Source organism: Fomitiporia mediterranea (genome assembly GCF_000271605.1).
Source record: "Fomitiporia mediterranea MF3/22 unplaced genomic scaffold FOMMEscaffold_6, whole genome shotgun sequence".
Lineage (NCBI taxonomy): Eukaryota > Fungi > Basidiomycota > Agaricomycetes > Hymenochaetales > Hymenochaetaceae > Fomitiporia > Fomitiporia mediterranea.
The window spans coordinates 1,611,500-1,623,507 of NW_006760391.1; the positions used below are offsets into that span (position 1 = coordinate 1,611,500).

The following is a 12,008-nucleotide window of genomic DNA, read 5'->3' on the forward strand; positions in this document are numbered from 1 at the left end:
AATGTAATGCTTATGAAATCATTTTATTAGATTACTTTTGCTATTATTAAATACATTTGTTGCGACTTTTTTGTGATGGTCTCAACTGAGAATTGTTGGAACTCTAGCATTACATTGTCTGTAATATTCATTGTATTTAAGCCTGGACAAGGACTCAAATGTGGGAGCATCCCTAAGTAGAAACTTTACAGCTTACCAGCTGTGTCAGCATACCTTTAAGGCAAGATCAACACTGAATACTTACTGTATAAGGCTTACACTACTCTTACCTGTACAGAACTACTTCTACTGTTGTAATAACTATCCTTATTAGGGCAAGTAGACTAATGGACAGAAATAGAATCTATGAATGTATGATGACACTCTAAAGCTGTTGTAGAGACTTTACCAACTGTGCTACTAGGGCTAACATCCAAACAAAGCATTCTAAATGACATACATCATCTCAGAAGCAATGGGAGAAGTAACAATTTGTAAAAAATCAAACATCTTTACCCACAACTACAAATCCATCCTCATTAGGTGATTAACATTAGTTAATCACTTGAAGAGGGGGTAGTGAAAGGATTTGGAAGGATTTGTAATAACACATAACAAAGAAAACCAGACTTCACTACAAAGCACACAGAGACTATACTAGAAATGTGATCACATGACACAACTTCAAGAACACATACAAACAATAATGACATATCAAATGTGCCAGGATAGGCAAATCTGCAAAACACAAAGTATACAAACAGAAAGAAACACAATACAAGTAGTAGCATACTGAATACTATTCAATCAACTGTAACACCAAATACAACATATTATACATGAAGGAATAAAATGCAGAAGGAAGGAAGCATTATTCAAAATGCATATACACAAAATATACAACCTAACAATACATGAAGAATGTAAAGCAGTACAATTACATTTATCAATAAAGACACACTAAGATTACAAGGAAAACACAGTACAAATATTTGTCTCAATATGGAGTACTATCTAAAATGATAGAACACACAGCTGTACTGTATTAACAACCAGTCATCACAAAGGACTAACAAAACAATACAATATTAAAGTAATATACAGAGATCACTGCCTAATAATACTATAAGAACACAAACACCTTAGATCTATAGAACTCAGATCTGAAGACCCTTATGTGCTCAACAAATAGTAAAAGGCAGACAAGCCTTATGTAAAACTCATTATACTATACAAGCACTCAATGACAGAGCCACCCAGAACTTGGAATTAATAGTGCTAATCACAAGAAAGGCTAATTAAACTTAGCCAAGGAAAAGAAGCACTCCTAAGGAATCAAATGAGAAAGCTGTGTAAGAAGTATGTGGCAGGAAAGACTCAATGTCAATCCTTATCCTAAAACAGAAACAACCAATGTCTCAAACATACAAAAACACAAATACACATTGTAAAGACATGTAGTAACATATTAAAAATACTACAACATAGTATACAGACTGTCTAAAGAACAGAACCACTCAGCTCACAAAGAAATAGAGGGATAAATCTTAATTAAAGTAGTATAAAAAGAGCTTCATTTATTATGTAAAGAGTATTGTACTTGATAACAGTTTATTCAAGGACAGCTTGTAAACTAGCTGTAACAACATACTTGCTCTCTTATATAAAATCTTTTACACTAACAAATACTACCCTCTTTACCTTAAACCTAAAACGTGTTAAATTACTCTTAGGGGCATTAAACTCTCCCTCTACTGAGTACAAGTACTATCAACACTTCTAGGAACACACTCCTAGTCAAGTAAAGACAGAGGCTACACTCAGGACCAGTAGTTACATAGTTAAGGACCTGCCTGTTGCCTGTGAACCTACAACAAGAGGTGTAATTCCTGTACAGAAATATAGTCCATAACACTCTAAGTTAATTAGATCTACAAGGATGTGATTCATGAATGACTAGAACATTACAAATAAGTTATTTAGTCTGAAGAACATTATAGTCAGTTTGTACAATCTATAATTAGTTTAGAATACAGTCTTCTACTCATCTCTGTTTTAGATCCAAATATTATTGTATCCCTATTAAACATCTAACTTAGTAAAAACCCTAAATGTATGTGTCTTATTAATGAGCTCCTGAATCAGAGGGAGTAAGTACTTGTTTTTAACAGTACTCTTATTAAGACAATAATAATCCTAGACTAAGTAAAGCTTTTTACCTTTCTTTTTGACAAAGAAGAAAGGGGAGACTATAAAGGACTTTAAGGGTCAGATTCAGCTGTTCTAAAGATTTTCCTAAAGGAACTTGTTAAGCACCTCCTGCTTGTCTCTGTTGAGTAGGTAGATCTTATAATTCTTAGGTTAGAAACTCTTAGTCAATTCAATTGTATAGTTCTAAGAGTAATGTTTAGGAAGTTAGTTGAATTCCTCTTTACTAAAGACTTTAGGAAACTCTTAGACAAAATCTAGTAGGCTAGGTCTACATACATTTTAGAGAGGAGTTGTTCTAAAAGGGTTTTAGACTGGTTCTATCTTAGACATTCTTCAGATTAACATTGTTCTGTCTTAACTAGAGTATGTGTCTATATATTTATCCTAGTTGAAGAAGAACAACTAGTCACCTTTATTAGAACTGTTAGTAACATTAGAAGTGTTCACATCTACTTAGAACAGTAGTATAAGATAGTTGTAAAACTTAGAACACTAATTAAACACAAGTGTTTACTTTAACTAGTTAATAGTAGGGTTGTAAGCCTTAAGCTATTCAAATCTAATAAAGACATTTGTCTTTCTAAGGTTAGTAACTCTGAACTTAATACTTTCCTTATAATTCTAGATAGTCATTTGTAGTTAGACAAACTTAGTAATCTAACTATTCTAGTTTAGGGTTCTGTCTGTATTATATACTAGGATCAGAAGTAGAACACATTAAGTAGAGAGGTAGTGTTCTTACACAAAAGTCTTATTAATGTACAAACTAGTACATCTACTATTTACTAGAGCTATTGTTTAGATCTGAGGGAATCCTAAGAAGGGAGCTAAGAGGATAAAAACTTAGAGTTAGTGTCTAGAATGTTCTCTAATAAATTACTACTTGTTCTAAAAGGAATGTATAGCTTGTACAACCTTATTGTCTAAGAGAGTAAGTATATACACTAACATTTCCTTATTAACCTCTCTCTTTTAACAAGGACAGACCTATGTTCTCAACTGTAAACTTAGCTAAGACTATCCCTACTTAATACTATAGACAAACTACTGAGTAGTAAACAGGGCTAGGTAGTGTTTCAAATGTTCTAAGTTCTTAGAACACAGAAGTAGTAGGTCAGATTGTGTAGATTTAGACTTGGATAAAGTACAAAGAGAAGAATTAAAAGAATCAGAAGAAATAAGAGAACTATCTACTTTTGTTTTCAACTTTTTCCTTTTTAATAAATAATTTTGTTAATTTACTTTTTCTACTTTTTCTACTTTTTCTACTTTTTCTACTTTTCTTACTTTATTTACTTCTAATCCTTCAGTGTCTATTGAATCAAAAGTGGTTGTTAAAAAATCTGAGTTATAGTCCTTTAGTGTCACATTTACTGTTAAGCCTCTATAAAATCCTAGAGTATATAGTCAGAGTCTAGAAGTTCTAAGGTAACTTCTGGATTTGTAGAAAAGGCTTCTTACTACAAATCCTGCTTATCACTTGTTATTACTCTAATGACCTAATAGATATACTATTACTTTTATAGACAGTCCTTAATTTAGTACTCTAACTTTCTACAGGTAAAGTATACTCCTTACTTTCAAGCTTCTCTAATGTTTATTAGAACAGATTGATTACAAATTACAGGCAGATCAATCTAAGGGCTCAGAACTGATAGAGCTGAACACATGTGTAAGTGTTCTATACAGACTTAATGTATCTAAGCTATAGCTTGGTTAAAGGAAATAGTACATGTCTTCTAATTAGAATAAGTAATTAGTTCTAGTATTATTCTAAGAATCTTATTAACTAGTTCTGAGTAAAGAGCTTTTTCAAGCATTCTGATAAGAACATTATTAAACCTGAGTGTGAATCCTACCTTCCAGGCCAGAATATTGAACTCCTGAAAGAAAGCATTAGTAGAACATTTACTCTGTTACAGAGACACAAGTTTGTTCTATACATTATACTTCTTATTCAGATTAATGAAGGAAGTATAGAGCTACCCTATGAATTCTAAATACAACTTATTGTTCTGAAGTCAGATCAGGCTTCCAATCTAATAGCTTTCAATCTAGTTCTAGGCTTAGATAGTTGTATTACCTTCCTTTATAAAGGAGAGGACAAATAAGACACAATTAAGGTCTAAGGATAGATTAGTCAAAGTAGTAGCTACATATAGTTCAACTTAGTACTGAAAGTCCTTAAAGTACTGTCTATTAAAGTCTGAAGGGTAGGCTACATACACTTTCTTTCTAGAACAGGTTACAACTTTCAGAACAATTAGAACAGGTTCTGAGAGGACTAAGAGTACATAGTTAGTAAAAGCCTTTTAGATAAAAGTCTATACATATTAAGCTAGGTCTACTTGTAACTACTGATCTAGTAGGACAGTAGGGGTGGCAGTTAGTGTAGAGGGGTCTATGTTTACACTATAAAGGAATCAACACTAAACTAAAAGAGGTAATGAATAGAAGAAGAGTAGTAAAAGTTTAAAAGGGTTTAGAAAGTTTAAAATTTAAAAATGTAAAAGGGTTAGGACAAAGAAAAGAGATTGATGTAATAGTAAGTACTAATGCTTGAAACATAGGAGAGTCATAGGGTAGTAATGAATAGTCTTAATCTGATGTTAGTAACAGTATAGAGGGGACCTGAAGGCTTAGTAAGGGGACTCAGACTATAACTATCCTATACAACAGAAATACAGAATGTGAGTACTAGAATGTAGTTAGAACTTGTAGAACAGACAGAGAGAGAGAGTAAGACAAGAGTAGAGTATATAGAGTAAGTCTAAGAGTATAGGACTACCTAGAGTAGACAAGATTAAGACTACAGGACTAGTCTGATCTTGTACACCTATATATACTAAACTACACAAGAGTACTCAGGGAATATGAGCTACTAAGAATGATAAGCTACAAAGAATGAAAGAAAGGAATGTCAAAGATAAAGGTATAAAGAATGAAGGGATGGACAAAGGGTAAGAGACTATAGAATGAACAAAGAATGAAAGAATAGTCAAAGGAACAGAATGATAAAGTAAGGAGAGGTAATAGTGAGAGTCAGCCTGCATATAGTTTATAGACAGTGCTCCTGAGGGACAGAAGTCCTGAGTTCTGGTACATAAGGGTGCAGAACCCTTGGAACTGAAGGTGCAAGAGTGGAGAACTGTAACAGTGGTACAGACATGGGAAATCTTATTAGTAGATATAACAGGCTTTGCACAAGCTGTTAAGACGTTGTACAACACATTCTTACAGTAATTTAGTGATTGAATTGTGCTTCAAGTATGTGTCTGCACGTCAGTTCATGAAAATAGTCTGGATTGATAGAGAAAAAGGAACGTGCAAGATGGTTGTTACTCAACTGACATTTAAGTTCTGGGAGAGCTGCAATAATAATAATTTCTGAACGCTTGGACCTGATACGTGGTTGTGAGCCGTATCCTTCTGCCGTCTGAAATCTTTGCATCTTTGCATCGGCATGTTAAAGTGACCTTACAGACCGTTCAATAACCGCAGCTCCCTCGAACACAGGCGCTAAAGGTGAAGTTAAAGCCTAAATCGGGCAATGATCGGAGGTAGTAAGAAAAGGCAATTCGTGTATGTAAGCACATTTAGCAGCACCGAATCGATGTTCTCCGTCGCGACGAACGTCCACCATGCATACCCTTACGGTAAACACATAGTATTCTCGATTCAAGCCACTGTTAGCTGACAGTATTTCTTGCAGAGAAATTATTGGGCAGTCCGTGAATACCTGAGCCCAGTGAGCCACATAGACACACCAGTTATCGTTGCAGTTGCTTAGTCCGTGGTTTAGGTGTTGAAGGAGAGCAAGTTCAAGGAGCATGGAAGGATTACCCCTGGTATGTGATATTTTCTCCACTTAAACGTTGCCCTGAGCATCTGCCTTTAGAGGAGTTCGTTGCTGCGGGCGATTTCCTGACTTACAAGTTCCCTGTGTGGACATGGTAAGCATATCAACGTGTTGGACGCATACTTAGGTTCCTTGCTGATCGACCACGTGTGTCACAGGCAAAAAGGAGACGCGTCAAAAGCAAAAGAGTATCTTCCGACTGACAAACAGTACTTGCTTACTCGGGGAGGTGAGCGCTTCGATGCATATGGTCCATCTCGATCTCACATGATCTGCATTCTTCCTTAGTCCCTTGCTTACGCCGAGCCGCGTCCCTGGCATATACAGACGCAGATGAGGATGCTGAGCGTATGGTATCTGCCATGGACGGGACAGCAGCGGAGGGCGATGAATGGGTTGAGACGCATGCAGGTCGCAAGAGCTCACATTTATCAGGAGAACCAGGTGAGATAGAAGATATCCCGGATGCAGACGATGGACATGCAGGAGGCGCTGCGAGTGCTATGGCAAATCTATCGCTGTCTGATTCTAAGGGACCACGGGCAAATGAAATACCTGATATGGACGAGATACCTGACATGGAGGAGGATTTAGAAGGAGAGGAAGATGAAGCTACGGCTGCTCCTGTCAAAGCTCCTACTAGTAAACCAACCGATGCGAGGTTTGTCTGATGACATGATAAGCCGAATAATACGCTCATTTCTCTGTCATCTAGCGTGGCAGAGCCTTCTAAAGCTAACTTACTGCAGGTTAGGACCTACGATGTTATGATCACGTACGACAAGTTCTACCAGACACCTGCCATCTGGTTACTCGGTTATGATGAGGTACATGTTCCCGTGGCGTATCTAAATGCATACACTCACTAAACTATTACAGAATGGAACACCCCTCAAACCGACTCAAATCTTCCAAGATGTTCCTGCAGATCATGCCTTCAAAACCGTTACAATCGAGCCATTTGCTCATTCAACTAGTCTCCAGGCTGCCCTCGTCCACCCTTGTAAACACGCCAGTGTCATGAAAAAGATCATCGAGCGCATGAATGCTGGTGTCATAGAGGAACAGCGGAAGCTCAGTGGTGCATCCGCATCCGTGTCAAAGGACAAAGACGGCAAGAAGAAGTGGATCTTCCGACGCGGGTCAAGTAACAAAGACGATAAAGCTCCTCCAAATGCTGGTGAAGAAGAGGATGTGGAGGGTATGAGAGTGGACTATTACCTGGTTATTTTCTTGAAATTCATTGCATCCATTGTACCAACTATCGAAGTGGACTCGACCACGTCGTTCTGACCAGATTTGTTTTGTGATGACTAGACATACTTTTCTCTTTTCCATTTATGAGTCACAAAGAAGATTGATGTGTATATATTCCATTGAATGTTAACTAGGTGTACGACTTTATACAAGCATGCACACATTCAACTGTGGGATCTATTGTACGGACGAGCTGTTATCGCTTCTCCAATGTGTATTTGTTTGGTTGTAGCAATTTATATGAAGTATTGGGTTGTATAAGGCTTTCCTGGAACATGCTAGGATAGCTTTGACAGGATGAGAAAAGGTTTGCAAAGATATATTCCAGCTACAATTATTTTCTAAGCAGCTGATGGTGAAACTTATCTCTACCAAGCTACATCTATTCTTGTGCAATCTCGAACCCTTTTCGCACAGGAAACGCAATCCTAAGACCTGCATAAACGCAGTCTACAACGGCAGCCCCGTTTGCCATACCAAATACCAACGTGCTCGCGTAAAAGAAGTTCGCATTCCCCGTTCCTTGTGTTAACCATAAAGAGTGGAAAAGCGGGAGCAGAAGGGCTGCATGGAGGTGTAAGAGGGCCGTCACGATGGGATGCCGGAAATCTAGTACACGAGTCAGACATTAGACACATAAGAGAACGATGACGAACTATGTACTCACGTTGATAAATTTCTGGGAATAATGATATGCAGCTCAAGAATAGCCCGATGTCTGCCATGGTGGGATATGGTTTGAAGATGGCGAATATACCTTGAAGGAGAAAGGTCGCATATAGAGGATCATGCCTGTGAAACAAATAAATACAAAATCGTTAGTATCGACTTAAGCCCAGAAGATGTATTTAAGACAAACTGGAATTTAATGCAGACGGGTGCAACATAAATGAGCAGATGGACCTGGATAATAAGTCAAGAACGTCAGAAAACTGCTTCCCAACCAAGGACGCTAGACGAACAGAAAACACCATGAGAAAAAACGGGCGGAAATGGTCGAACATTTCGGTGAAGAAGTACCACCACAATCCAGGATTTGGTGTTAAATCAGGCAACAGAATCCTAACAAAATCTGAATCAATACATTTCAAGACGAAGAAAGGTTCTCCTAACTGTGTCCCCCATGTTTTGTAGACCCAAGTAATACCATCAGATCCCAAACATGACGCAAGAAAAAGCGCTGCTGTGTAAAGAAAATATTCGCTGGCCAACCTGACTATTTGGAGTTTATCGGGAGTGATGTGACGCGGGGAAGCTAATGATGAGGTGGGAGAGCCAAGGAGCAGAAGAGTGACAGGAGGGAGCAGGAGCACGCTATTCAACGACAAATGCGTCAGGAAGGAGAGTGCAAAGAGACAAGGTGCCTTTTTCTCTGAGGCAAAGATATGTTTCAACATTTCAATACGGAAAATATACGAATTCTGGATGACTTACTTCTACATGCAAAGAAGACAGAGGCTAGGTATAATGTATTCTCGAGCGGAGAAGTAGATAATGATAAGGATGTCAAAAATAAATATGGATTGAGAAGTAGCCTGGGCATCAAGTTCCGTTTGCATCAAAGGGTTCAGTTACATGTAGCAGCAACTTACGCGCCGATAATCGTCATTTCTCTCGTCCCTCCTGAAGTATTTGATCTTGCTCGCCATATGCTAACAAGAAAGTATGCGCTCAACGCGTCGCAAGTTGCCACCAGTACGCGTGCACTAGTTGCTGTCAACGGAATAACCGTTGAAAAGAGTGACAACAGGAGTGGAGACTGCACATTGACCCATTAGAGCTTGCTCATAAATATACATGTCGAATATGCGTACATGGTGGAAACCTCCCCCCGAATATGGATCAACGCCATGGCTGTAAAGGAATAAACCCTCCTGTACTGATTATCCAAACGTTTGTCAGATGTGAAACTTATGAACCATGTCGGACGGCGCACACCGAGGATATGAGTTGAGAGGTGAGGTGAGAAGGTGGTTGTGCTGAAGTGAGCTATGCAAAGATGAGAAAGAAAGCAAGAAACGCGCAGCGACGGCGAGTGGGATCGCAGCGGACATGGATGGCAGTTGCACTCTTGTTGCAAACGCAGAACCAGGATCGCTGTGTAAGGCAACTGCGTCGATCAGTGGGGAAGATCGCCGTGAGAATTTTGGTCCCGCTACAGTGCCTTGCATCCTCAATGATCCTGTGCTTGCATGACTCGAAGTCTCGAATATACGTAACGACGAGCGCCCACCCAGTTGCATGGCCATATAACTGTTGGGTATCTCTGACGTGGAAGTCTGCATCCTCTCATTATCCACTATCAGTCTGACTTTTATTCATCCTCAATATCCTCATTTCAAACTGCTTGCAGCAGGTTTCGCTATGTCGGAACCTGCTTTTTATAGAATACCTCCAGAAATCTGGGTAAGCAGGAGCTACAATTGACTGCCTTACGTACGATTGCTTAACTCTATTCTCAGGACAGGATCATTGTAGGGGTCAGTCATTTGCAAGCACAAATATCCATTCAACAGCATTGGTAATAATGGCTTGAACAGGTTGGTCGGCGAGACCTAGCGGCGCTCGCTGTGACGTCCAGGCAGACGTACCCAATTGCCAATCCTCTACTTTACCAGACTCTTGAGCTATCATTCTGCAAATGCTCGGAGGCCTACTATAACGCACTTGCACGGACAATTATCGACAATGCTGAACTTGCTTCTCTGATCAGGAACCTTTACATAGACATGAAAGTTCCATGCAGAGTCAAGACTGCGGGTTCTGTAGATAACTTTCACTCGACAAGGACATGGAGAACCCAGTATCGCCCACATCTTATCTTTCTTCCAGGAAGAGTGGATGATAGGAATGATCCGAAGAGTCGGTCCGACTGGAATCGTGAGGCGGCGCAGACTCTTCTTGATCCTCAAGTCTCTGAAATACTCGCTCATCTGTCTCATATTGACAGAATATCCGTGAGTTTTAGCGCCAATTTTCGAACTTTATTCTCATGAAATGTCTACTGTTAGGTAATTCTTGGACATTTCCAACAAGATTCTGAAATTCTTCTGTCATTATTTAACGCCCTTCCTGAGGAGGTCCTGCCTTCCTTACAGCTGCTGAAGATCTCCGACGCGTCAATAGTAACTACCGCCTCCTTCGGTTCGATGAATTCTCTTCGGGTGCTCGATCTGGGCTATTCTGCCGTGGATGATTTGATACTCTGCGACCTAGTCAGTCAGAATGTGGGAACCCTCGAGGAGATACACCTCAACTGGATTATGGAATCACAACAAAGACCCTTATTCACAGGCTATTCTGGAGGCGTGATCAAGGGTCTAAAGGCGTTTACTTCGCAGGGTCCACACGCATTCTCTTTTGATGGGATCAAGAAGCTATTTGGTGAAGCATCGTTGCTTGAAGACTTTCGATTGGAATCATTGTCATTACCGTCTGCCATGATTTGGAATCGTATTTTCACCAACTGGCTTGCGAGCAGCTGGTGGAAACTGGACAAGATGCGTGTACTGAAGTTTGGAGCAGCGGCAGGTTGCAAAGAATTTTGGGATTCGGTGGCACAGTTTCTTGTTTGCTGTGGAAGTGGTTTGATATCTCTGGGCATCAACGGTTCTCCAAGAGGTCCAACCGGCCCGTTTCCTACCAAACTTATTGAATATTTCGCCGCTCATACGCAGCCTATGTTAAAAACGCTTGTCGTGATGTGGCGTGACGATTTGGGCCTTCCACCTGTGTCTTCGATGGGATTTACGTTATTCGCACCGTCCCTTGAGATGCTACACATTTGCTTCTCAGTACCCGCTGATCTCGTCAACAGTCTACTGAACTTGATTGCACCGTTTTCCAAACTGCGAAGAGTACACTTTACTTTCCTGAAGCGTACGAATGCACCCGACATTAACGATGCGGGAAAAACCATTGCTTATTCGAAAATTTTCGCGAGTGCTTGTGGGGATATTGCACAGAAGGGACCCATGTTCCAGGAATTCGTAAAACGTGCTGCTGTCAGTCATCCGGAACTCGCAGAAGTCAGTTGGAGTATTTATGACAGAATCACGTATTCTGCGGAAGGTCCGAAGGCTTATGTGAAGGTAAGGAATAAAGTATTTCGTCCCTTATTGTTGACTAAATGCACCGCAGATTAACAGGTCTAATTCGGAATCCCCAGATCCTAACAGTGTAAGTCTTCTTATTTGGTTTGGGAGTATTTGACTGACGACTGTTACTTCCTGGACCTGCTACAGCTTCTCCTCGAGGATCTCGGCGACAAATGCCGGAAATACGAAAGCAACGAATCGATGCGTTTCAGATGCACAGTAGGGACGAAGAAGGTGCTTCTCAACCAGAAGCCAGGTTGGAGGGAGGACATGGGAAACCCTTTCCTTGAGACACATCGAGTATGCCAATACGCGGAATTTAACGAAGGAAGTAATATGGACCGACTTCGGCGAAGGGAGCTGTAAAATAATTTGTTTGTTTTTTTGTTTGGACAATTTACTTTGGGCGCTTGTAATTTTATGCTATGTTGTATGTACTGACGGGGATTCTGGACCCTTCTGGACCATTTTTCTGGACTATCTTTCTTGCCTATGTACGGACTTGTATTCTTTGTACGTATACGAAATGGACTTTACGACATTAACTCATGTTAATCCAAATATAATTTATTCAAGAAAACAATCTATCGATGCGGTATACGCAG

The 12,008-nt window shown here is 39.7% G+C and overlaps 3 protein-coding genes across 3 annotated transcripts; 2 read left to right on the forward strand and 1 right to left on the reverse strand.

Annotated features, from left to right (window-relative positions):
- The first annotated feature begins 5,826 nt into the window (after window positions 1-5,826).
- FOMMEDRAFT_167963 (uncharacterized protein) lies at window positions 5,827-7,460 on the forward strand. The gene is made up of 8 exons (XM_007266467.1): window positions 5,827-5,846; window positions 5,903-5,938; window positions 5,993-6,038; window positions 6,089-6,143; window positions 6,208-6,278; window positions 6,338-6,710; window positions 6,765-6,876; window positions 6,929-7,460. The coding sequence occupies exons 1-8, from the start codon at window positions 5,832-5,834 to the stop codon at window positions 7,340-7,342; spliced, it is 1,122 nt and encodes a 373-aa protein (XP_007266529.1). The 5' UTR covers window positions 5,827-5,831; the 3' UTR covers window positions 7,343-7,460.
- Window positions 7,461-7,688: 228 nt separating this feature from the next.
- Window positions 7,689-9,360, reverse strand: FOMMEDRAFT_134024 (PIG-U-domain-containing protein; the record flags this gene model as incomplete). Its single annotated transcript, XM_007266468.1, has 9 exons — window positions 7,689-7,915; window positions 7,974-8,098; window positions 8,166-8,209; window positions 8,269-8,368; window positions 8,420-8,678; window positions 8,741-8,841; window positions 8,899-9,065; window positions 9,121-9,185; window positions 9,243-9,360. The coding sequence occupies 9 exons, from the start codon at window positions 9,358-9,360 to the stop codon at window positions 7,689-7,691; spliced, it is 1,206 nt and encodes a 401-aa protein (XP_007266530.1).
- Window positions 9,361-9,649: 289 nt separating this feature from the next.
- FOMMEDRAFT_146634 (uncharacterized protein) lies at window positions 9,650-11,960 on the forward strand. Its single transcript, XM_007266469.1, has 6 exons — window positions 9,650-9,712; window positions 9,769-9,786; window positions 9,847-10,263; window positions 10,318-11,397; window positions 11,447-11,485; window positions 11,551-11,960. Exons 1-6 carry the CDS (start codon window positions 9,671-9,673, stop codon window positions 11,767-11,769), a joined length of 1,815 nt encoding a protein of 604 aa, XP_007266531.1. The 5' UTR covers window positions 9,650-9,670; the 3' UTR covers window positions 11,770-11,960.
- Window positions 11,961-12,008: the final 48 nt, after the last annotated feature.